This window comes from Achroia grisella, unplaced genomic scaffold (assembly GCF_030625045.1).
Source record: "Achroia grisella isolate CSIRO2021 unplaced genomic scaffold, CSIRO_AGI_Agris_v1 utg478, whole genome shotgun sequence".
NCBI classification, from domain to species: Eukaryota; Metazoa; Arthropoda; class Insecta; order Lepidoptera; family Pyralidae; genus Achroia; species Achroia grisella.
Window position 1 is genome coordinate 3,244,933 of NW_026712882.1, and position 26,328 is coordinate 3,271,260.

At 34.1% G+C, this 26,328-nt stretch overlaps 2 protein-coding genes across 5 annotated transcripts; both read right to left on the minus strand.

Annotated features, from left to right (window-relative positions):
* Positions 1 to 9,229: 9,229 nt before the first annotated feature.
* LOC131845627 (longitudinals lacking protein, isoforms A/B/D/L-like) lies at positions 9,230 to 9,628 on the minus strand. The gene has a single exon (XM_059194708.1). The coding sequence runs from the start codon at positions 9,626 to 9,628 to the stop codon at positions 9,230 to 9,232; it is 399 nt and encodes a 132-aa protein (XP_059050691.1).
* A 725-nt stretch (positions 9,629 to 10,353) lies between these two features.
* On the minus strand, positions 10,354 to 26,301 carry LOC131845682 (longitudinals lacking protein, isoforms F/I/K/T-like). 4 transcript variants are annotated; one of them, XM_059194771.1, is made up of 6 exons: positions 26,066 to 26,301; positions 25,342 to 25,548; positions 24,468 to 24,725; positions 18,381 to 18,624; positions 16,312 to 16,383; positions 10,354 to 12,516 (listed from the first exon to the last, which is right to left on the minus strand). In XM_059194771.1, the coding sequence occupies exons 2-6, from the start codon at positions 25,513 to 25,515 to the stop codon at positions 11,804 to 11,806; spliced, it is 1,461 nt and encodes a 486-aa protein (XP_059050754.1). In that variant the 5' UTR covers positions 25,516 to 25,548; positions 26,066 to 26,301; the 3' UTR covers positions 10,354 to 11,803. The 4 variants fall into 4 exon arrangements, with proteins under 4 accessions (XP_059050754.1, XP_059050755.1, XP_059050757.1 ...); XM_059194772.1 differs by lacking the exon at positions 26,066 to 26,301 and adding an exon at positions 25,701 to 25,810; XM_059194774.1 differs by lacking the exon at positions 10,354 to 12,516 and adding an exon at positions 12,818 to 13,482.
* Positions 26,302 to 26,328: the final 27 nt, after the last annotated feature.

Sequence of the window (26,328 nt, forward strand, 5' to 3'; positions counted from 1 at the left end):
AATGTTTATTTGTAGTAGGTACAGCAGAAATAAAAATGAATAATTTGATCAATTGCGACGGCATGTACTGTAAGCTATAATTATGTAGAACCTTTTTCTAGGAGTAGATTAAAAATATATTTTGTATTATAAAATTGAGTTAACATAGTGAAGTTATAGATTGGTATAATTAAATTTTAACATGTTTGGAATTAACATTTTTTTATATAATAATGGCTATAACTTGATAAATAATTGAGTATTTAATGTTCATTATTTTTTAGTTTTAGCATAAAATATTATGAATTGATTCATTGGTAAATAAAATGAAGTGTTTATATATTATTAATCTGGCCTGAGTGTGACGTAGGCACATAAAAAATAACATATTTTTTGCCTTAAAGTTAATTATGAAATAACTATTATTTTCGAGCGAGATGTTGCTCCTTTCATATATAATTGTGTAGACGTGTATCTTACATGTATATTACCACAGTACTGGCTATACCATTCATATAAAAAGTAATCTGTGCCTATTTCAAGTAACTAGACTAAGTTCCCGCGAACAAATTATAAAGTATGGAAATAGACGACTTTCAGTCTTGAATAATTTGTATAATACTCATATAGTAACAGTTTATTACAAAATGGGAGACTCAAAAACTCTGAAAATAGGGTAAACATCATTTACCTGGTAAGATAGATTTACCAAGTCAACGATGCCTCTATCTGGGATACCATACTGTGTTATAGATTTTCTACAGACTTCAAAAAGGGGTTTACAATTTGACTGTTATATTTCGTAATTTTCGTCCTTCGATATTTAAAACTTTTTTAATTTGACAATTTAGACAGCCTAGTCTATCAACAACATCGAACTTGTATTTTTGAGTAATCTCTATCTTTACGTATATTGACGGCCTTGGCTCTAGCTTGCTTAGCATACCGCATCACTCGTTTATTAATCTTAATTTCAGGTCGTTCATATATCACCTACTTACAGCACCAAAATGACAAAATAGATCTTTATATATAAAAATTACGTGTCATGTTGTTTGTCCGCGATGGACTCCTAAGCTACTGAACCGATTGTAAATGACTGAATTGATTGACACATTGTGTGCAATTTGATCGAACTTGAAAGATAGGATAGCTTACATCTCAATTTATAGCGCAATATTATTTTATCCAAGACCCTTAGCCACAGCAACGTGTGGCCAGGTCTGCTGGTATATATTATATATGTATTGAGGTAATCAATTCAGTGATAATTCTGTGGCTGCAATAATATACATGCAAGTGCTATATCTTTTTACCATACACTTTTATGGTAAATCCTTACATTTTAGCTATTTTCGTGTGCGAGTTACTTCTTACATCTATGAAACAATTTTATAGAAACTGTGATATTATACTGTTCACATATAACAAATACTGAGATACTTTCTGACTGTACCTCTCACTTTATATATTAGTATAACAGCCTAGCAAGTACTTATAAATAAATAAGGCACAATATGGGCATTCATTAAATTATTTCTTACGTTACAGCATTTTACTAGTTTCTTCTTCAAGATATTATGTATTTTCCTTTGTTTGAAGTCACACAAAAACTTTAAAATAACATGGGTATACTCAAGTCTAAATAAAGACTTATCTTCTGGTAATAATAATTAAAATAGTACATAAGGCAGATAATTTATATTGGTAATGAACATAATAAAAAAATATATATAGAGATTTTAATATCACAGTGGTGGTAATGGTAATCAACGCATATCTTTATCTCCATCCATCGTCGGAAACCATCGTGATACATTACTGGTAAATTTGTCACGATGGGCTAACTGACCTGACCTCATGTTCATGTTATAATCCTCCACTGGTGCCCCGCCAGCGTAAACAGTTAGCGCAGGCAGGTGCACCATTCCATTATCATCCATAAAAAAGACCCTTCTTAAAAACCCCCATGTTATTGAGACAATAACAACAGATACAGAAAACCTCGTAGATATAATCATAACAAATAAAACCTACATATGGTTCTGTATAAATGAGTTGAGTTTGAAAATATTAGACACATTAAATTGTAAATTTTTTATAGCATGAGGGACAAACGAACTTGCGGCTCACCTGATGGTAAGATTACCATTATTATTAGACATAAAAGTCGGTAATGTCTAGTATTATACATATATATAAACAAAGCTGCCAGAATTGTGTAGAACTTGAGTTCACCCATGCCTTATAAATTGATATGTAGGTACAACACTGGTTATTTCAAATACAATGCATTGGATATAAAAACTATTATTACGACAATAGTGGATAGATAGTAAAATTTCACCTTAACTAGGTCGTTGGTGGGTCTCTCAGTTTACTTGTCTTAATAAAAATAACTATCCTACACTTAGATAAAACTTTACATAATAACACTCAACACATAAAAAGGTGTTTACATTTCTTTGGAGTCAGGTAACCACTTCACACTGATCGCTATGATTAGAGAACAATAATAATTTACTTAACATTAATATATAATAAAGGACTAAACTCAAATATGGCTAAGAATCGACTGGAAGATTCTTTGGTTTCTATATTGCATGAATTATAATTTGAACTTTAAGGTAACTTACGTAACAGTAACAAATGCAAAAATAATATACAATTCAACAGAAATACTGTGCCCCTAATACAATATTGGTATACACAATCTCTGGTATATAATAAAACTCTTTGGTAACAAGGAACACGCACTAAACAAACATTAATAACAAGAAAATATAACAATGTATCGTAGGTACATTATGAATCAATGCCCAGTCAGACCAACGCGTTCAACTCGCTCCCGCAGTGGCGAATAGTGGACAGACTAATCAAATCGCGATTAATTAGGCTGGTAATATACAGTGAATTGTCAAAGTACCAAATGCGCCTAACTTTCGAAAAGAAGGTGCGGCGTAGCAAATATATATGTCCAGTGGAGCCCATTAGAACGATAGTTACATCAGCCAAGCAAACAAATAACCGCCTGTATATTAGCAGCCTTATATCACTACACGTATGACGTTCTAAGTAAGTTAAAAATATCTACAATGAAAGAGAGCAAAAAAAACTGTATAAACTAAATGTACATTTTAGACATTATTCAAATAAAGAATTTTATAATTTGACTTTTTTATTGGTTTAGCTATCTGGTCTCTGATTGGTTAAAAAACTTGATATTAAGTTTCAAAGTTGTACACATTACAATTGGGGGTACTAGTTCCTCAAGACGCATTTAGAATATCGCTATCATTTGCCACCTTGTTCAAACATATTTTCCGCCACTGGGACCGCAGGTCGATCGCTATGGTTTCACTGGGACTTGATAATTAATAAAAACACTTGTCTTACATTTAACATGTCGCTAATTACTTATTATGCAATTTTATATATTTACGTTCAGGATGAGATTTTTATATACTATATTATTATTATATAGTATTTTAGTTAATAGCTGCCACATAAAAAATAAATTATTTATAGTTGCAGATTTAGCGGCTTAAACTCTTACGGCCTTATTACAAAAAGATAAATCTGGTTTAGCACTAGTAATAAACCATTCACCAATGTATTCCTTATTACAAAATGAAGTTTATCTCTAAATCGTGATTCGTCTATGGTCTAAAGTTAGACCTGCGATGCCCCTAGTTTAACAGTGGTCTAAATGCAAAAATACAAACTCCATTTTAAAAATTCTATTGTTAGTTGTAGTTTTTGGAAAAATATTTTAACTAAATTAAAAATATATTAACTAAAGATATTTAAAGCAAATGTTCGACAATAAAAATATATAAAAGACGTTATTTGTTATTTTTTCACTCATTTGACTTTGAAATAGTCACCATTCGAACGATCCAATAAAAATATCTCGCCGTTCCTTTTCTCCGTATAGGACTCCTACTTGTAATTTAAAACTGATTTTCAGCCTAATAGTTCATTAATAAATATTATATATTAATGGAATAGTTATAATGAAGACATAGATAAATAGAAATAAATTTATTTTTAGTTTATACATTTTTCTTTGAACTAATATTATTTTTGATCTTTTCAGTTTTCTGGTAAAATGGAACGTAATTGTACGGTGACAGACATGAGTGACTGATTTCTGTATGGAATACATAATGAACGATTTAACTGTAGTACTAAGTAGTCCTCTGTTAGATCTGGATTCGTAATAATGTTAGGTTTATTCCAAGTATTAACTTTAGGAATGGTTTAAACCACGACCATTTAGACCACGTTTCGTCCGAGTTTTAACAGATTTTTTGTAATAAGACCGTTATAGTATATTATTGATACTTGTATTTAATTAATTATTTGAACTTTTACAGTTAATATAATAAACGATCTTTCAATATTTAAAATCTGATTTACTATATCAACTGTGAAAGTTTATATAAATTGTTGCGTAGAAAATACTATCTATAATTAGTTACATCAACTTGTTTACCTATTTCGTCCATTTCAGTTCACTGTGCCAATTTATAGGATTGTAACACAATGCTGAAGTATTACAAGATCTCATCTTAGATATTTGTTTTCGCGTTTGAAAAATATATAAATTATTTGATATAGTTTAACAACTATCAAAATTATAACAGTTTAATAAAACGCACGGCTGTGTATATATACTATTTGCAGTATAAAAATTAAGCTTACACTACTAACAAAGAAAACTGTTTGAAAAATTAATAATACTATTTTTTACAACATTAAATAGTGTAGTTTGTAACTGATCCTTCGAGCCGGATATCATTCGTCTAGTTTTAGTTACCTATAAAATGTTAACGAAGATATACTGTAAATACTTCATCTCTTACGGCACGGTAGTTTAAACAATAATAAAAAATATATATTCACACTTCCCTGAAGTTAGGAACGAGTTACTCTTCTTTGGCAAATAATTTAGGCACGATTGAAGTCTCAATTTCTATTGAGAATATGAGAATTACAGCTTTGCACGGTAGCTGTAGTATAAACTTCATAATCTCACCAACATTTGTTTTGTAGTCTTGCTTAAGTATAATGTCCACTACCTCTGTATTGAAATAGTTATGGCTGTAACAGAAATAAGTAGCAATTATAAATTTGTTGATTTAATTATCTGAGGTGACAATAAAATAGTTATTGGTGCTATTTGTTACGTGTACAATCAGTGCCATTCGCCAATAACCATTTTGGTGCATAACTTTATATAGTACCTATAGCATGCTGTTTCCATATAATATACATATAATTAAAGCAAAGTCAAATACTTCTACATATAGATTTCCTTGTTTGAATTATTAGGGCTTGTGCATACGAGGGACATTATTGGACAAAATGTACGTTTTATATTACATTGCATAAAGTAGACAAAACTACAAAACATATCGTAATGAATATAAAGTTCTTGGATTGCGCAAGCCCTTATAACTGTTATAAAACATTTGATACATTCAGTAAATGAGAGAGCATGAGAGAGCGAGAGAGATAACGAGAGGGAGAAAGAGAGAGAGAGAGAGAGAGAGAGAGAGAGAGAGAGAGAGAGAGAGAGAGAGAGAGAAAACAAGAAAGAGTGATATTAATATTTTATAACATAAAAATGACACTAATAGTAAAACTGTAAAATGTTTTACAATCAACTACCACGATGTTTGTAACATGTCAAAATATAGAGATTATAAATATATGTATTACGGTAAATATTCCGTTTTAGAATGTACCTATACTGATACTAATATTAGTTGAAAATGTATCAAATGTTTAGTAAATATAAGCTACGTAGGTATATAATTTATAAATAAATATATATACTGCAATCACCCAAGAATATACAACCTAAATTTAGAGTTAGTATTTCCCCCTGAGAGTAATTGTTACAGTACACAGAGATTAGTATGTTGTTAGTTCGTAACATGTACTGACATTGTATTACATTTGCGGCGGGTCAATCCGTCACGAAATCCACCTTCTCCGGCAGGTCTTTATGTAGATGTCGCTCGTGTAGCAACAGATTGTGTTTCTGGTAGGCACGGTACACGCAGTAGGGACATTTAAAGCTGGGCTGTTTCCTGCACTCGTACTTTATGTGTCTTTGGAGGGATCCTTTGTGCTTGTATTTATTCCCACAATCGACACATTCGTACAGCGTCCACTCGGCCTTAACGCTGCTCAAACCCGGAGTACCATAACCCAATATATAAGGAGTGTAAAATTGTGCAACTGAAATTAAAACGCAAATAAAAATAAATACGTGCAAAACACTAAGCTATCACCATATTGTGTAAAGCCAAGCCACCTTAGAAAAATAAATGTGCTACCATGTAAGCGGAGGATAATGCACCATGTCTCCCATTAAATTGCTTCGAACATTCTACTTGTATTAATCTAGGGTCTATTTTATGTCTAATGTCCAGGTAACATGCAACCATGTGATGCAGAACCATCCAGATGTATGTTAAACATTGATGTACAATATAATCATATATAAATTCACAGTGAAAGGTCCACCTTGTAAATACATATAATTTCAGTTAGTTGTTTAGCATGCACATATTATAAGGCACATCTGACGAAATAGAGCGTCAATTTTTAACACATCCGCGGTGTCCGTTCTGACCTCTACTTCATCTAGTATGTCCCATCCGTAAACTAAATATTGTATATTAATAGTCATTTACATTTTATTACAGGTAGAAAGAAAATATTGAAACTATTACATATCAAGAATAGCAACTTTATTTAAAATACAAAAAGGTTATAAAAATACAATCAAATGCATTTAATCACTGTAACTTGTTATTGGCAGATTACAAAGTATCTACAATATCTACTACAATAATTCTAGGTAGTAATTCCTAATATAAAAATAACTAGGTTTGTTCGTAACATCACTTGGGTCATTATAAATTGCTCTAAGGGATATACTGTTGCGGTCACAGAAATAACTGACTTTCGACACCCATACATTTCTACAATTTGAAATTGAGTATCATATTTCATTTTTATAATGGCAATATCACAGCTAACAAGTAGTATTCAACATAGATTGTCTGTGTACATATATACACACACAAACAACGTGGCTTGGTCCTCCAAACTGTTGCTAATTTGCAACAATTCATTCAGAAAAATAGTCTGTCATAATCACAACCTAGAAATTTTGCAATAACAATGTGTGATGTAACCAAACATTTAATTAACGGAAACATTTTAAACCCTAATGACTAACTTTTCGAAGGCACTTAGTTTTATATTGACAAGACTTGTTATGATTGTACTTTGTGAACTTTACATATTGATTGTATGATGGTAACTCGAGCGGATCATAAATCTAATGTGGTACAATGCGAACGACGTGGCGCCACTGTCGCCCGGCGCGCTGCCACGAACACAATGGTCAGAATAGCAGCAGAGTCGTGCCAGCGTGTAGAGCCACAGCGGTACCACCTCACAATACAATACCAGACCTAATCGTATGATACTTTCTAAATGGTAATGTGTATAACATACTTAAATACTATTTGGAAGATTTTAACATTTCAAAATTATAAAATTGTGCAATGTTCGTTTCACAATTCAGTGGCAGTGTCGTGATTTTCATTCAATATACGACTGTAATCACGTAAGGCACTATATATAATTTATTTGAGTCTTAACTAATCACTACTTGGATGAACCCAATAATTAGAAACAATGTATTCATAGACATCTTCGCGAGGAACTAGCGAGCAGATTACTTCTACTTAATCACGGATCAAATTGTAAGCTTAAAGTATTGATAAAATAAATGCATAAGACGTAAAGAGATCTAAAAATAATTGAAATAAAAAATTAACTTAAATGAGTATTACATTTATATAATGGAACATGCATTATGGCAAAGAAGAGCTTGCTACCTAAGCGAAAATAGCTTCGTTTTCATTAAAACTACAACATATATCATTAGTTATATGTCCACTAGACATAACCCAAAGAGTATAAGTTAAAATTATAAACATAATGTGCCAAAACATTTTGATGATTTCGCATCTGTGGACACTGAACTAACCTATGCTATATATAAAAGATTTTCACTGACGTGTGAATACACTTCAGTTGTCATTCGAAACAACTGCAAAATTTAGGAAACAGTAACTGCAATTGGTAACAACATTAACCAAACAACTTGTACTTCAAAATTCTATCAAGTCACACCTAAGTCTTCTATTAAACCAGGAATGATAGTTTACACAATAAATGCTGTACATAAAAATATATAAAAATGAGTAAAGCGTAACTATACAAATCACTTTCGACTTAACATAGTGGATAAATGCAACAGTTGCGCACACTGTTACAACATCAACTGTAACCAGTGTCAATACTACGAGTAATTCGTCAATATTAAATTCATGATAAATAATTCTATATCCTGTCTTCTCGGTGCAATAAAAAATATTAAGAGGGAACACCGTGTATATATAATAGTGACGCCATTGTTCTATAAATGTGTGAGAAAGAAGCAAAATATCAGGTCACAACATCTTCTTAATATCTATCAAGCAACACTGAATATTTAAAAATTATTTCATTAATATAGGAGTTCCTAATAATGAATAAAATTTAATTCAATTATTTTAATCAATTTTCAATTATTCTTGCATTCAAATGTCTTTTGAATTTACATATGTTGACAAAGTCACTTGTCAAAATTAAGGTTCATTCTTCAGAGCAAATATATTGGTGAGAATAAATGGTTTTGAGCAATATTTTTAAGTTTTTATTTCGTTCTAGCCGGAGTTCCCTCTGTACTTTTTTGCTGCAGAGCATCTATCATGATCTGTCATCACTTTTGGATGTCAACTAACAATACAGTCGAGTAGGTAACATATGAAGGCACTACTTGTGACCTCTAGTAGGCGATTACATCTAACGTGACAGTCTGGTGCCACTATCACAAAAGAGATTTCATCACAATTATCACAATCGGATATAAATTGGGGATCGTCATTAATTTTGTTGATTTTCAAAAACTGATTATATTTTCTCCACGATTCTAAAATACTCAAACGTGTATATAAAAACTTACTATATAATGTATATATCAGTGTCCTAATAAAATTTGCCAATAAAAACTTCAAAAACGTATTGATATGTAGGATCTAACGCGTAGGGATACACATCCTAACAATATGGAGTATTCGATAGCGACTAATTCGGAGTGCGGGCACTACGCGCGCTATGTGCAGGCGTCGACATTGTCCTGCTTGAGATAGTGCTCGGGCTTCATCTGCACCTCGCGGTGCATGCGCTCCATGTGGCGCGCGATGTGCATCTTCTGCTTGGCGCGGTACACGCAGTACGGGCACTGGAACTGCGGCTCCTTGCCGCACTCCCACTTCTGGTGGTTGCGCAGCGAGGACTTGAGCTTGTAGAGGCGGCCGCAGTCGGGGCAGTTGAAGGAGGGCTCCCCGGGCGCGGGCGGGGCGGGGGCTGCGAGCGCGGCCGGGGGGCGCAGCCCGGCCACCAGCGGCAGCGCCAGGCGCGCCGACCACTGCTCCCACGACAGCCCCCCGATTCTAGTGAAAGACACGTCTTCCGGCGCGCAGCCTCCCCCTGAAATTCCGAGACGGGTCATCAAGTGGCCTCACTGGCGCGGGCACGCACACAAACGACATTCAACATTCCCGTGTGGTTAACGACAGTACAAGCGATACATTATACATGTTATATACATAATAATGATACATACTATATATGAATAGATACATCGTACATAATACTATAGTCTACTGTGAATTTCCACCGAGTGCTGTGATGAAAGCTTTGCAAAAGGAAAGTAAAAAAAAAAAGAACAAAAAAGAAATCATAACGTTTATTGTGTAACGAGTAAATCCGGAGCACTGAGGATTAATGTGCTTCCAGAATTTCAAACAATAGCAGCAATTTAACAATAGTCGCACGCATAGACTTATAGGTTCGAAATATTAGCTTGTGTGCCAATAAATGTCCTCATGATCTGGACCGTTATTTTTTTTATTTAGTCACGGTTTTGGTAATCAAACATTTTGTTAATAAAATGTAGTGTCTCCCGACCCATGGGTTTTCTGGTCTACCTGAAATTATTAATTATATTAGTATGAACGGAAAAAAGAAAAGAAAGACCAATCGGGTCATGCAACGTAGGTATTAAAGCCGGGCTGTAAAACAGTCTGACATGCACGCATGCTTTGTTAAACGTGAGATAGGAGACAAAATAATTTTACACTTACCAAATCTCTACAAGAAATTTACCATCGAGTGAGGTGGGTGGGTGGGATTATAGAAAGTAAAAGAACATGTGTATATTATACTATACAATATATTTGATTAAAATTTTCTACCAAGTGAACCCCAATATATTCATATAAAAATCACACTAATCGTAACTAATTTTCCAATAACATTAACAAACAATGTAAACGTCGTAACATCAAAAATTGTATCCTAAATCATACATCAGTACCTTAAACCGTAAACATGATATGATGGGAATATTGCATATCAAAACAATTTCTTAATGCTTAGCAATGACTCGAATGCTTCAACAACATTAACATTCTATTACATATCATCACGTTAATAAACTAATACTGACTTTGGTCAAATAGCTTTGTTATCCTAGTTTAACAAAAATATCAACAGTCAATATGCTAAAAGATTATTGGAATATTGCATTTAAATATCATATAATATCAATACAATAAATTTAGAATTTATTTTGAACACATTCTCTCTAGACTTTATATAAACCAAACAACATGTAATATCGCATATATATTACATATACATCTACAGGTAACATCGTAGGCACATTGTGGATGAGCTTCCATTATCTAATTAATAATGCCTCACGCCTCAATTTGTTGCAGTACACATATATACATATATACATATGACAGTCTACAGTACTGCGACAGCGTGTAAAGTTGTATGTGTGCACACTGTTTTTTTTTTTGAGGCATTGCGAGCTTACGGCGGACTCCAAAAGTCCTCTAACTTACACTAATAAACAACTTTTTAAATTAATAAACTTTGGGTTTGCACAAAGAACGTTAGGAAGACAAGGAAAAGTGGTCCCTCGAACTAGAAATAAACTAGATAAAAAAACAAATAAAATATTTAATAAATTATGAACAATAACTTAATAGATATTCTACTAACGATACAATCAGAATGAAAATAAATTCTCTACCCGTGACAGATGACAATATCAGTAATGATACATTAATAACAACACTCCCGTACGGGGAGGCGCCTCTATCCGTTATTGCGTTAGTTATAAAGATTATAATAACATTACCTACCTACAGGTTTCTTAATATCATTGCACTAAATTATAAATTTGGAATTACCTAGTTCCCTATTAGGAATGACAGGCCGTAACACTAGACAAATTCGAGTTATTTGGATGGATACTTTAATCGACCGCACCGTTCACGAACTGCGATCGGCAATACAAGTGAAGTCTTTACACCGCAACGGTTTGCAATCGTAAATATATCATATATCATAAATTATAAATAGTCGACCTTGGGCCATATTCTTTTGAATACTTAGGGGGTCAGTCTTAACTACGTCAATAAACTATAAAACAAAAACAACAAAATTATATCTAATGCCGTTAGGGAATGTGCAAATTACATCTACATTTTAGTGTATAATAAAACGTTCTCAACAAAATAATAATAGTGTAAATATAAATAATTATTGCAGTACCGATTTGGTTGGGTATCTACTTTGGTCTAATTCATTTCCGTATAAATAAATATATTTAGATGGATGTCTTTTTGTTGCGCCTCACCTTGTTGGTGGCGTACGCGTACCACTCCTGGTTGTGGTGCTTGCGTATGTGGACGCCGAGGTTGCCGCGCTGCTTGGCCTTGTACGAGCAGTACGGACATTGGTGCGAGGGTGCCTTCCCGCCACACTCCACGTTTTCGTGGCGACGCAGCGTCGACTTCCAGCGGTATTTCTTCCCGCAGTGCCTGCACTCGAACTGCCTGCTCGCGTCGTCCGAGCTGTTCCCGTCCCGCTTGCCGTACGCCTTGCTGTCTTGCTTGTCGAACACGTCGCCCGTATTCACTATCCCCGAGTTGGGGAACATCGAGTTGGAGTCGTAGAACGCGTCCGTCTCCTCGGGCAGTACGATGTCGTCCGTGTCGTCGTACTCGGCGTCGGAGTCCTCGTCCTGCTTCGTCTGCGGCTTGTAGTCTACGGCCTGGCCGACGCTGTTGTTGTTCTGCATGAAAGCTTGCTGCAGTATATGCGCTTTAATATTGTCGGGCATGGCGTTCAACGTGTCTATGGGCAGTTTGGGGAGGTGCAACTGTGAGGGGAAGGGCGCGATGTCTTTGGTAACGCTAGGTTTGATCACGTTAGTGAGCTGGATGCAGGGCGGCACGAGGGCGGCCAGCGCCGGCGACTGCGCGTGCTGTACCGACAGCAGCGACAGCAGTGCCGGTAGGTGGGTATCCTTGTGTAATTCTGAAATACAATACATTAAAGGTATTGCAAATAATAAGTTAAGCGGAACTACATACGGAGTCTTGTTAATACTACCAAAGGCTAAAATAAAATTAAGGAACCAAAGAAATGCGTTATAATAATAATTAAAATAAAAAAAAAAAATAATAATATATAATTTCTGTTAGAAATTATAAGGCGAAGCTTCTAAATTCATGCAAACATGCACAATCCAAATAACTGAATTCCCTCAAACGTTTATCTTCCCATAAATGTTTGGAATCGGTCTGGGCTCGTGAGATGGGAAGAATATAAAAATCAAAAACTAATAAAAAAAATTATTCGTTTAATTGTTCAAAATATTGAATATCATTTATATTCCATACATAATTAAAACAAGATTCATATAAAATTTATGAAATTTCAATACCATTGTAAAGGGAAGATCATCGAAGTGTTTGTATAAAGGTAAGGCACTATAATAAAGCACTGTAAACTGTAGGACGGCATACGATTATGCGGGCTTGTCGTCGCGGCGCGCCTCCGGACTCTGATGGTCGGGGTGTTTCTTGTCGATGTGCTTCTTGAGCTCGTTGCGGCGATGCTTGCTGTAGGCGCAGTAGGGGCACTTGTACTGCGGCTCGCGTCCGCACTCGAGCGTCACGTGGCGCACGAGGTTCTTGCGCGCGTTGTAGCAGCGCTGGCAGTTCGGGCACTTGTATCCCTTCTCAGTCTTGTATTGCGCGCACGGCAGCTGGCTGTTGCGGTCGTGTCGAGGGAACACGTTGAGCCGGCACTCCGAGCTGGGCTCCACACCGGGCGAACTCGCCGTCTTGGCGGGCGACTGCTTTTTATTCTCCTTCGCGTCCTCGGGAGTACTGTTGCTGGTCCTCACATTTTTCAATATGGCTAATGTGGTCGCGCTCGCCTCCTCGGTGACTTTTTTACTACGCGTCATGATACTATGACGAGGCGTCGTTTTCCGCCCTGAAATAGAAAATTAAATACAGTCTGTTTTCAGTCATACGTTTCATGTGATACGACTTATGTTATGATAACTTGAGCGAAAATAAAAACGAAATAAGTAACCAAATTAATATATTGAGAAAAAAATAAAACAAAAAACTTGAACTTCTGTAAATACAATAAAAAAAAAACAAAAAAATATAAAAAATAAAAAGGAAGTGTAACAAAATTACTTTTACTCAGTAACATTAGAGTATTATTTGAATTTCGTCAACAACTCAGTTACTTTCTAGGTAAACGAACCAAAGAAATATCTTTGAGATTTATTTAATAAAATCTTAATAAAAGAAAACATACATAATTCTAAAGAGATCAAAAATCAACTACGATACAACTAATTTGTGTAAGAAAAATCACTTGGTTTGATCTATACTTAAAAATAATCAACAACATTTTAGTATCAATGAGACTAGTTCAAGATTTTCTTTAAGTTGACATTAATACTGGGGACTGCGTATAACTTAATGCTGTAGTCTCGATTTCTAGCAATTCATGTTATAAAACTTATTAAAAAAAAAATAAACACTATAGTTTATATAAATCAACAAAAAGTAAAAAGCAATATTTGTAATAACAAGAGACAAAAAAAGGGTTATTTTTTTTTCTGACTAGCTTCATACTGCTTCTTCCAATTAGGGTGTTTCTGATCAATGTGTGTGATTAATGTTTTTTTCTGTGAATATTTTTTTCCACATTTCTCACATTCAAACTGAGGGCCAGTGATGCATTCATATTTTTCGTGCCTCAGTTTGTTTCTTCTATATTTATAATGCTTTTTCTGGCATATAGAACAAACATATTTTGATTCATTCTCAAGTACAGTTTTTTTCCTCTCGCTACATTCACCTAATTTGGGCTTCTTTTTTAATTTTAACGACCCTTTAATTTTGCTCGTCCGTTTCATAATCTTTCTCAGTCTTTTCTTTTGTCTATGGCCAATTATGCTTTTAGTTATTAAATTTTCCTCCGTTTTAATATTGATGTTCTTAAGAAATCCACGTGTTATGGGAAAAGGAGTTTTAGCATAGTTCAGTGCGCTAGTTAGGCTTATTAGTGGTATGATTGTTTCTGGAAGAGCAAACATGAAAAGCGAAAATAAATTCACATAATACAAAGCAGTAGTTAGTTACAGTGACGCCAATAAATATTGTAACAATATATAGGAGTGCGAAATAAAAAGAAACTGACATTAAAATATGTGCACTGTATTTATTATTCACATAACGGATTTTAGATCTTATTAGAAGAATGTTAGTGTTCAAAATGTATTGTTGTAACAGAAATATGGCTGTAAGTTTATGAGAAGCAGTGTTACATGCTGGCTATAGTTAGATGAGGAATGGATTGGGATCAGTTCGTCCGTGACGTTTGATATCATACGTAGATGACCTAAATCTGCATAAAAATATACCATTCATATTTGCCCTGTTATTCGTGATGTAGAAATGAAATGCGCATCCACTGGACACCGTAGAGTAGCTACATGCTTCCAGGTTGAGATTTAAATATATGTCTTGACAACATGCATGCTTTATAGAAAAAAAAACCTGTCCCTAATCACTGATGTTTTAGAACACGAATTGCTAAGAATAGACATCTGCAGTGAAATCACATGTGAATGCAAAAAAGGAATAATATGTAAATAATAGATAAATAAGCAACATAACTAACATTCTACGTTCATAAGAAAATAATTGACATTTACCTTTAGTTTACGGCTGCGGTGCGTTGTCACAATCTTCTATCAACAAACATTTATTTTCCATCAGAAAACACAAACGTGTACCAATTCGTGTACTTTCGCGACGTGTTTAGCTACGAAACTTAGCTTTATACTTACTTTTTGCGAATCTAAGTTCCTACTTTTTTTATAAAACCGCAATAACGATGGCAGTGTGTTGTGGTGCAATGTAAAATATGTTCTACCTACATATATACTATTACTACATTGATAATGAGATGTTAAATCTTACTTACCATACAAAGTTGCGTGACATTCCATTCCATGTTACAATATAAACCGGGTTAGCACTAAATATCGTAAGTGACAGTGTCATTGCTACAGGTTCTATGGTATCGTTAAGCATGCAATGGTCTACGCTCATTGGTCCCACACAAACACAAGCAGATACACAATATGATATTCTTGTGATAATAACAAACTGAATGGATACTTACCTTGTTGTTTTACCTCGCCTTTGATAAGGCTACACATAATGAACATACCAAAAACCATTACCTTAAAATTACCAGTTGCACTGAAATATCTTAAAAGGTTTACAATCATATAAAAATATAAATTGATAATATGATTAGTAGTTATAATAATATTAGATACTAATTAATATAAGGTTGAAGTTTCACATGTGAAAACACTAGCACTCTCGTATCCGCTGTTGTGAAATATAATATTTATATATAACAAGATAAATAGATTATTTTAAGCAATGACTGTTCGTCTAGTTTCAAATTATGGGAAGACATTGCGCATTTCATCCGTTCCTTGTATGTCTGGAACAATTAACTCTTTTGGACCAATAATATATAAAAACAAATAATATGCGTTTATAATTATAACAATTGCGTTTAATTATAAAAGTTTATTGTTCCAGAATATCACTTGAGTCCCATAAAACATCGAACATTGCAAGTTTTCAATATCTGTTGCATGTACTGTATCGAGTTCGTGCAATGTGAGATGTTTGTATAAAATGCAACGTTGCAGATACGTCTGTGACAAATGCACATAACTGCATCTGCAAGGTTGCTGCAAGTACAATGCGTGCTTACCTTGCGACTCTCGAACACTGTCACTCGAATTTAGAACATCGTCTTGAGATCGTTCCATGTGCCATTGGAAATCTGGAATGAACACAAACATTTCATTATTTAAATTAAAACATTCATTCCTAATAGACTACTAATATATTGAGAAACTTATTTTAATAGACATATGTACCTTCACTCTTATTTATCTCATACTAGCTACCCGCCCCGGCTTCGCAAGAGTGTACATGTATTATACATATAAACCTTTCTCTTGTATCACTCTATGTATTGCTAAAAACTACATTAAAATCCGTCTTTTAAACTACAAAGATGAAAGACAACAAACTGCGAAAGCGACTTTATTTTACACTATGTAATGATTTATTACCCGTCACATTGCTGTATTAGAAATACCGAAATTTTCTTTACGTTTTCTGGTACATCCTATTCCTACAATATTCTAAAAGTGCATACAATATTAAAGTTTTTTTGTAATGGTAAAGTACAGGAAAAGTATAAGTGTGTATTTTTATATAGATATAGATAACTCGTTATATTTGTATAAAAAAATATATTTTTCATTCTACGCCTAAGAGAATAAATATTTATTATTACCGTTTCTAATAGTTGAAAGGAAGTCTTCAAGCCTTTGATTGTGTATTTCGGTATGTGACCTAATTTGTGACTAATTATGTGTTTTTTCATCCAAAGCCCGAGTAATAATAATGAATCAAGATGGAGAATTTGTGGTCAGAACGTTATTAATATCTAATGGGGACAAAACCACAAATCAATAACAGATTCCAGATATGATTCTTTTAGGGAAATCATAGTTTCACAGCAATATTGAATATGTTACATTCCACAAAATTTATACAAAAAATACACATCCGTAAGTATTTAATTTAGATTAAATTTAGATTTAAGAAATTAAAAAAATATATTACAATGAATATTTTTTGGCGAAAATAAGCAGAAATAAGAAGCTCAAGTATTTTCTGATAAATCAAAGTTCTTACAAATAAAATGAATGCGATTCGTCGCACGGTACATAAATTTATATTCATGACATGATTGTATTCATGGGCAAAATGTGATGAAGACCTATTTACTTATGTCAGGTAATAGGTTTATTCTTTCACACCACTGCCCATCAATCTTTCACCTAATGAATGCCATATGGCAATGGAATGTCATGCAACTTTGTATGGTAAGTAAGATTTAACATCTCATTATCAATGTAGTAATAGTATATATGTAGGTAGAACATATTTTACATTGCACCAAACACACTGCCATCGTTATTGCGGTTTTATAAAAAAAGTAGGAACTTAGATTCGCAAAAAGTAAGTATAATATGGCATTATACTCGCCAAATTGTATAATTTTATAAGGGCAATAAAGAATCAATAAATGCCAGATAGTTTAGAACCATATGACAATGTAATTGTGATTAAAAACAACGGATCTTAATCAATATGTTCCTTTATGAAAGAGAATTACTGGCCGAAGGGGAGGTGGTATCGGCGCTACCGCGGCAGATTGCTGCCGTCAATGCCGCGACCACAATGACGATATATATTTACTTACTAGCTGAGCCCGCGGTTTCACTCGCATAAAATATATAGCCTATATGTCATTCTGATATATAATTTATATTACTGTAAACTTTCATCAAAATCCATTTAGTAGTTTTTGCGTGAAAGAGTAACAAACATCAATCCATATTCAAACTTACGCGTTTATAATATTAATAAGATATCATTATAATATATGTATGTTAGTTTATATCAGAGATTCCCAAACCTTTTTGTGTCGAAACCGAAAAATCTGGCAAGGTCTACCTTGATCTAGATTTTTCGGTTTTGGGTAGACCTCCCATTCATTCCTGGTATTTTTTTTTAAATTTCTAACTGTAGTAAAGTTTAGAGTTAAAAACATAAAGTAAAACCAATAAGGTAACCGCTGTCGTAGACCCATTGCAGTTTGTTATAGATCTCTGGGAGTCGATATAGACCACTTTGGGAATCACTGGTCTATATGGTATTTATAATTAGGTTTAAAATAAATAAATCAAACTGAACACTAACTGCGTACGACGTCGTTGTGCGTAGCTGTGGGCTGCTCCTCCGCCTCCTCGTCGAGGGTGAGATCCTCAACACCATCTCTGGCGACTTCCTCCTTGCACTGCGTCTCGTCGCCGTTGCCTTGAGCGGTGTCAGTGGCAGGCGGTATGGGCACCGGCGCAGTCTCAGTCGACATGCGACGCGCTTTCTTCCGGCGGCGAGTTGGACTTACTGAACCTTCACGGCTGTCTATACTGCCATCTCGAACCTGTAGAGTAAATTTTCTATTAGTAACCCATGCTGGGACGTAATAACCTTATAACCTTGTAATAACCATGGAAGGCTGGCTGTCTGTTTATTCAAAAGAGCAACAAACAAGTTTCTTGCTCGTTCTTGTGATATTTTTTGATAAAATACAAATTTTATGGTCGCCCTACTTGGCAGTAAGGACAGTTAAAATAAAGCAGTGTTCCCTCAATATTAATCTATGTTTCCAACAATCTATACACCGAAACAATAACTGGTTTAGTCCTGTTGCTTTCCCTGAGATGATCGCCATAATGTTAAGTTTATTTCCTTTGACTTCCACGATATAGGCATAACCTCGTGCAAGGTCATAGACTAACTACATTAAACATTAAATTACTTTCAGAGAATTTAAAAAAGAATTTATATTCTCCGAAAATAAAAGTTTCTTATAAGAACGATAAAAGATATAAGAACCGATTTTGAATTTTTTTTGTGTCGGATAGCCCCCTTTGTCGAGGATATAGGCTAACTATTATCAAGCTACGACCAACAAGAGCGGGGATACACTACAAAACTATCCCAAAATCGGGGAAAAAAGTGGAGCCGAAGTCGAAAAAATGTTTTATTCAATTGAATTAAGTATTTTTTTAACACATGCCAACATATTCCAAAAATTTCCACTGCAAGGAAAGCCGCATGGAATGTATCTAGATAATTTGACTCACTAAGATACTTTACAACCATCTTTGTCAATGGAATGGCACCAATCAATGCAGGCCATCAAATGTTAAACGGTAATAGTCGCCTATATACATGAACATCGCGTTGTAATATGACACCCGTGATACCATTCGTGCATTTATGCGTGGTATAGCAATTATAGAGGACTAAGATGATACATCACATACATACATACATCTTGTCCTGCAATTTCAGCTTTTTATTGGGCACTAGCTTTTGCCCGCGGCTTCGCTCGCGTTAATTTATCCCCTTAGGGGTGGAATTTATCAAAATAGTTTCTTAGCGGATGCCTACGTCATAACATCTACCTGCATGTCAAATTTCAGCCCGATCCGACCAGTGGTTTGGGCTGTGTGTTGATAGATCACTGTGTCAGTCACCTTTGAGTTATATATATTTAAATGTATCTTTCGATTACTATAGGTGGGTATCTTGGTTGACTAATTTGAATGACATTGGTATAGAGAATTGTCAGAATATATTATATTAAAATTATATTCTGTTTATTTCTATGTATTGTATGGTATCAGGAAAAAACGACTACGTACTTGTGTTTTTTATAATAATAATATACCTGCACAATTCACACAACGCCATCTAGTCCTAAGTAAACAGAGCTTGTGTTATGGATACTAAAAAACTGATATACTTTTTTTCTATATACATACAAATCACTCAGACCCTTATATACAATCATACTAATGAATACAAAAGTTTGTAACGTGCTAGGAATTGAAACTGCGACCATTGGAGGTAAAACGGTGTGCTAAATCGCTAGACCACGGCCTCCGTCATTTACTTACATGTTTGTATGTATTCAAATTAAAACTACAAAAAATTGGACTGAATCAAAGACAACATGTTATGGGAAGCTTCCTATGAGAAGATCTACATTCAATTCCTAATTCGCGTACAAACAAATACACAAAGAAAATGTCTAAAAACTTTTTGACCTCAATAAGTACATCATAAACAACATAACCACCGGCAAAATTCAAACACTGTTCATTTAAGATTTTATTATATGAATTACTAGCTGCACCCGCGACTTCGTCCGCGTGGAAATTAACTTATATTTCTAAAATAAAAGTATCCTCAGTTACTTCTTATTACATCAGCTACCCGCCCAAAAAAAGCCCCGTCAAAATCGGTCCAGCCATTTCAGAGATTAGCCGGAACAAACAGACAGACAGACAAAAATTGTGCAAAATGTTATTTTGGTGATATATTCATATGCATGTAGTAAAAAACGGTTATTTCAATATTACAAACAGACACTCCAATTTTATTTATATGTATAGATATAAGTAATGTTTTATTTTCTTACATCGTGAAATATGAATCAACTAAGTACATTATGCTTATGTAATTCACTTTTTCTGTACTTGAAAAGTGGTTAACTACGACTGTAATTGGTCTAATTAATTAGTGGCAATTGTGCCAAGTAGCTTATGTAAGGTTAACATTTATGATTGTAAATGCCTCACATATAAAAAAACAATCTAAGATGTTAATACTAATTTAGGTATAGTTGTTATGGTGGGGTTCTTTTTGTATTGAGATGATATGTTAACCGATAAAGAATATGTACGTTTGAAGAATTGTATTGCCTTTAATTTCTGATGCCAAATTTACACTCAGCCCGAGTGGGCAGGGAAGTGAGCAGCGCGAGAGTGTAAACATGAGTGGAAACACTTCCCATGCCATTGGCGCTGCACTCGAGTCAAAGGACTGGCAGCGTGTTTTTGCATTCAGCCCTCTCGCTCAGTTGTCGCCCGGCAATTTTTCCGGTAGCATTACAATTACGTCAATCAGTCGGTATTTGACATTAAAACTATATACTAAATCATAAATTAATAAGTAGGTCGTATATGCTCGTAACAATAGTATTTAATGAGGTCATTCTTGGGTTTAGCTGCTTTCTATTGGAATTTAGCAATAAAAAAAGGAAATAATATTTTATAGACATAAGGAATTTTTATGCCTATAATTGATAGTCATTAACCTCTATTTTTGTGGATAATATTCAACACTAGCTAACCGCGTAGAATTTGACTTAATTTTTCTAAATTAAAATAATTTTTCTATAATAAAAGTAGCCTAAGTTACTCCTTATTACATCAGCTACCTGCCAATAAAAGTCCCGTCAAAATCGGTCCAGCCATTTCAGAGATTAACCGGAACAAACAGGTAAAAAACCGTTATTTCAATATTACAAATAGACACTCAAATTTTATTTGTGTATAAATAAATGTGGGCATTATTAAATGTTTATTTTTTAGAGCTTGTTTCAGTTTCATTTTCGGACTACTCCAATGACACTGCGGCCAACATGGCCGCAGCTGGCCTTTACAGCTTCACCGGATGATAGGGGGTGAGTGCAGATGGCACTACAAACCTGCGAAGTGTTTTTGGAGCGGCCGAAGACAAACTCCCGCTTGATAGATAAGATTTTTACAGTGCATTGTTTTTTGAAAAAAGTATATGAAGAATAAATAACAAAATAACTTTTATATATTTTATATATGGTATAAGATACATCAATTTGCTTTGACAGATTTATTTAATAGATTAGGCATATCATTACACAGTATAAAACAAAGTAGCTGTCGCTGTCTGTCCCTATATATGCATAAATCTTTAAAACTACGCAACGAATTTTAAAGCGGTTTTATTTTAATAGATAGTGATTCAAGAGGAATGTTCATATATATGTAATAATACATGTACACCCCCGTGGGAAGCCGGGGCGAGTAGCCAGTTTTAAATAAAATATACGTAATTAATACTTAATGAAAAACTAAAATTAATCACTTTAAATACAAAATAATGAATGTTACCATAAGTTAAGGTATTCTATTTGGCCACCATCCAAAATACAATTCAGTAAGTTGTTAATAGCGCTAAAATATTTGAAATATGCAGTTTTAAATACAATGTTTGTAGAACAAATATCTAAACTAACATTGTATGGTCTTGAAGTGTGGTTATCATTATAAAATTGTAGATTTGCTATCAGTTCTAAGTCACTGTGGTTCTACCAAGCTTTTTATCTATCCTTATCTACATAATAAACTATGAAATTGTGACCGAAATTCACTTCATAACATGTGACATTAACCAGTCGTAGTGACTGTCCAAAATTGTCTTCGTGGGTACCTCACTTATTCAGGCGGTCGCAGGGTATTTTTGTAAGTTGTGTTTCGGTTGTACGGTGAGACAGTGTATTACATGATAAGGGACATGATATCTAATTCTTCTGGAATTGCAATGTATGATACGTCTAGAATGGCAATCACGAGTTTCTCATGATAACGTCATGTCCTAGTGCTTGCTGTTCATGTATACAGGCGACGTTTAATACTGACTTTCGGCTTGTTTGTCATTTACTAGCTACTTGCCCGGCTTCGCCCGGGTGTACATTATCCATATAAATCTTCCTCTAGAATAACTCTATTAAAAAAACCGATTCAAAATCCGTTGCGTAGTTTTAAAGATTTAAGCATACATAGGGACAGACAGCGACTTTGTTTTATACTAGGTAATGAAGTTCAATAAAGTCTTTATGATAGAAAAAAAATTAAAAGTATTTTTCTCTATCATAAAGAAACTAAGGTAGTAAAAATAACTAGTTTAGCATAATAATAACTAATTTAGCACAAAAAGTTGCCAACTTAGTAATTATTGTATTCATGAAGCTAATAACCAAATGAAGATTACAATGTCAACATTTAATTACTATTATCTTTTGTCTCATTCCAGTTTAATACTAGTCAAGCTGGTAGAAAGAGATGCTACTATATCAAGCAATCCTTCCAATTAAGTAGCAATGTTGGGACAGAGAAATGTGTCATCTTCAAGTTTATTCACTTAATTTAACCACTTCATGGTGCAATTCTGTTAAATAAAGATGGTTTCAACATTCCTATGTATAAGATAATAACTGAAATGTATGTTTTACTATGAATAAATAAATTTTTAATATTCCAGTGAGTAGCTTAGTAATGGCAACATTATATTACTATCAAAGTATACATATAGATACAGAGTGAAAGATTAGTATTTTAACAAAACGGTCACCTTCTGTTGAGGTCATTACTATTTTTTGTACTTGTCCTGTAGTGTGTAAAACAGTCATAATATTACTAACTGTTACCCATGTCTGTTGGCTTTTTTTAAATAATATATAGCCTATGTTATTCTTGTGATATGACAATAAAAAATTTCATTATAATCTTTGTTTGTACTGGTCCACCTGATGGTAAGCAGTTACCATGGCTTATATCCATAAGCGTACACCCTATAACTGATACACAACATACAAAGCAAGCTACATGGCAGCTTAAAATTGATGAGGCCGAGATACTCAAGTATACAATTTAATACAGCTTACCACTGGTAACAGTATTTGTTCAGTTATTAAGGTATAAAAGGCATTAAACAGAAACACACTCTATAATTACAGACGGCGTGTTAAACCGCTAGGCCTCTGTGGTCTAGCAGTTTAGCACACCACCTTACCTTCAATGGTTGCAGATTCAATTTCTTACATTCTACAAACATGTGTTTTCAAGAGTATGGTTTGTATCAGACTGGGTGTTTCCAAAGTATATTATGTAATTAGTAGTTATTTATTAGTTGTATATTCATAGTTTAGTAGTATATTGTAAAAGTATATTTTTAAATGAATCGATCAGTTGTTTAGTTCCACAAACTCCACATAGCTTGGAACTAGATGGCGTTGTGTAAATTTTAGTGAGTTTGTATTTTTATTATTAACATGTTAAAGACCATATAATCAGCGATAACACCGCAACGAAAGTAAATTTACACATAGGTATCGGGTGATCACCCATTGACACTTTAATTGAAATATTTTTTTTATCAAGTAATCAGTCTTCCAGACTATAAGCAGATTTGTTGATTATATTATAATCAACAAATTTGAAATAAATCTAGGGGTTAAATAATGTCTACCTCAAATTATTGTACACTAAAAGCATATTTAAAAAATAATATATGTAATTAACAATAAAAAAAATGCCAGTTCCTATGTAAGAAATAAGATCTTTCAATGCAATTTCTAGTGTTAATGTGTAATGTTAGTATGGATGAACATACCTGTGGGGGTGGTGAGGGTACTCGAGGCGGGTGTGCAACCACGGCCTGGGCCGGACGCGACGGTGGCCTCGAGGGTTTATTGTCTGACAGTCCCTTGATCTGTAACGACTCTGCAGCCTTCAGCAAAGCGGCCAATTGATCCTGAGATATGTTCACTTCTCCTCTATACATATAGTCCATCATAGCTCGCAGTTCTGCATATTTTACATCTTTTAATATAATTATTGGATGTTTGTCATACTGTTGTGATAATACACTCTGCAACAATAACATTGTTTTCTTTGTGAACATTTTGTTTTCTAACGTTTATTGTTTGTGAACACATTTTTATGTTATTACACTCAATGTTTATATGGCAATGAAAAAAGAAATATATTTTGTTCAAGTATATGAGATTAAAGGAAACTATTAATTAATTTCTTAAATATACCAAAACAATAAAACAAGTATGTATGCAGGATAAAAATTTTTTAACAATCTACTACATAAATATTTCATACTAATGATTTTTTTAATAAATCAGTTAATTTAAACCTAATTGCCAGTAATTAATGACCTGTTACATTATTCTAAACACAAAATTATGACATCCATGTTACAAATGATGCCAATTATTTATGTTAACAAATTTATTAATGTCTTTGCATTAATAAATTCAAAAAGTGAAACATTTTAGGAAAGTGGTAGAAACAACTTTCAGCTGCCAACTCATCTATGCATCAGTTTATACTAATTGCTAACGCATGAAAGCTAGAATGAAACAAATGGAATGTTTATTAGAGCAAAACTGTGCTGCCTTGTAACTAACTTAAACACGATAGCAATTGACCTACATATTAGAATTGTGCGCGTACATTGAGCGCCTAGTACCAACCTCGAAATAAGGACTGCAAGCCGACAGGACCACTTTGTGAGCCTTGAGTGTTTGTCCTTCCGCTGCCAGGGTACAGTCTACGTGAATACCCTTCTCTAATAGCGTGTCGAACACAGACACCAGTGTTGACTGATGGTTGTTCCACCTCAAGCAGAACTGCTGGTCGTCGTCCATGATGCCGACTTGCCACTCGTCGCGCCCTCAGCCCTATTACACCAAACAACCAAATTAATGCTAAGCCTAAACAAGGCGCAAACACCACGCAGTACTTAACTAGGCCATTAAAACTTTGCGACCGCCACACAAATAACACACAGCACGATTATCACAAGACTGAGTAAATTATCTCAAAGAATCACCTCATATGATGAGATCACGCCCCAACTTAACTAATTTAACTTTAAAGATCACATACGAGTCGTCGTAAGCGACGCGGCACAAAGAAAATGGCCGCTTTTCCAGCGCGACAAAAAATAAAATGGCGACGAAAATTCTAAGTTTTACATTTTCTGAACAAACTTTTCATGACACTTGTGGCTCATTCAAGTTCATCGAGCGATTTCGATTCGCTAAAGTAGGGTAAAGTTTAAAGTCAACAAAGAACTTCAACAAACTTTACTTCGAAAGTTCACGAGTGGAAATTTTCAAGATGAAAACTCGTAGGCAGCAATAAGTGCTTAGCCCTTATCACGTTCACAATGTTATACACATCCCAAACACTTACCTTGACTATTTCATCAACTATTTGAACAAATTATAACACTATTGTTCGCAGAATGGAAATAATCTATTACGGCCACATTAATTTAACACATTTGCACACCCGCCAGCTTTCTTTCTTGGTTGAAAACACTAACTAAAAATACTATGTTCGTTCTATGCTGCAAGTTTAGAGAAAGGCACCTCTACAGAAAATACAAACGAAGTACAAGTTGGTTGGAAGCGACGCGAGTGACCCAAAATAAGCTCCAATAATGTTGCCATTAG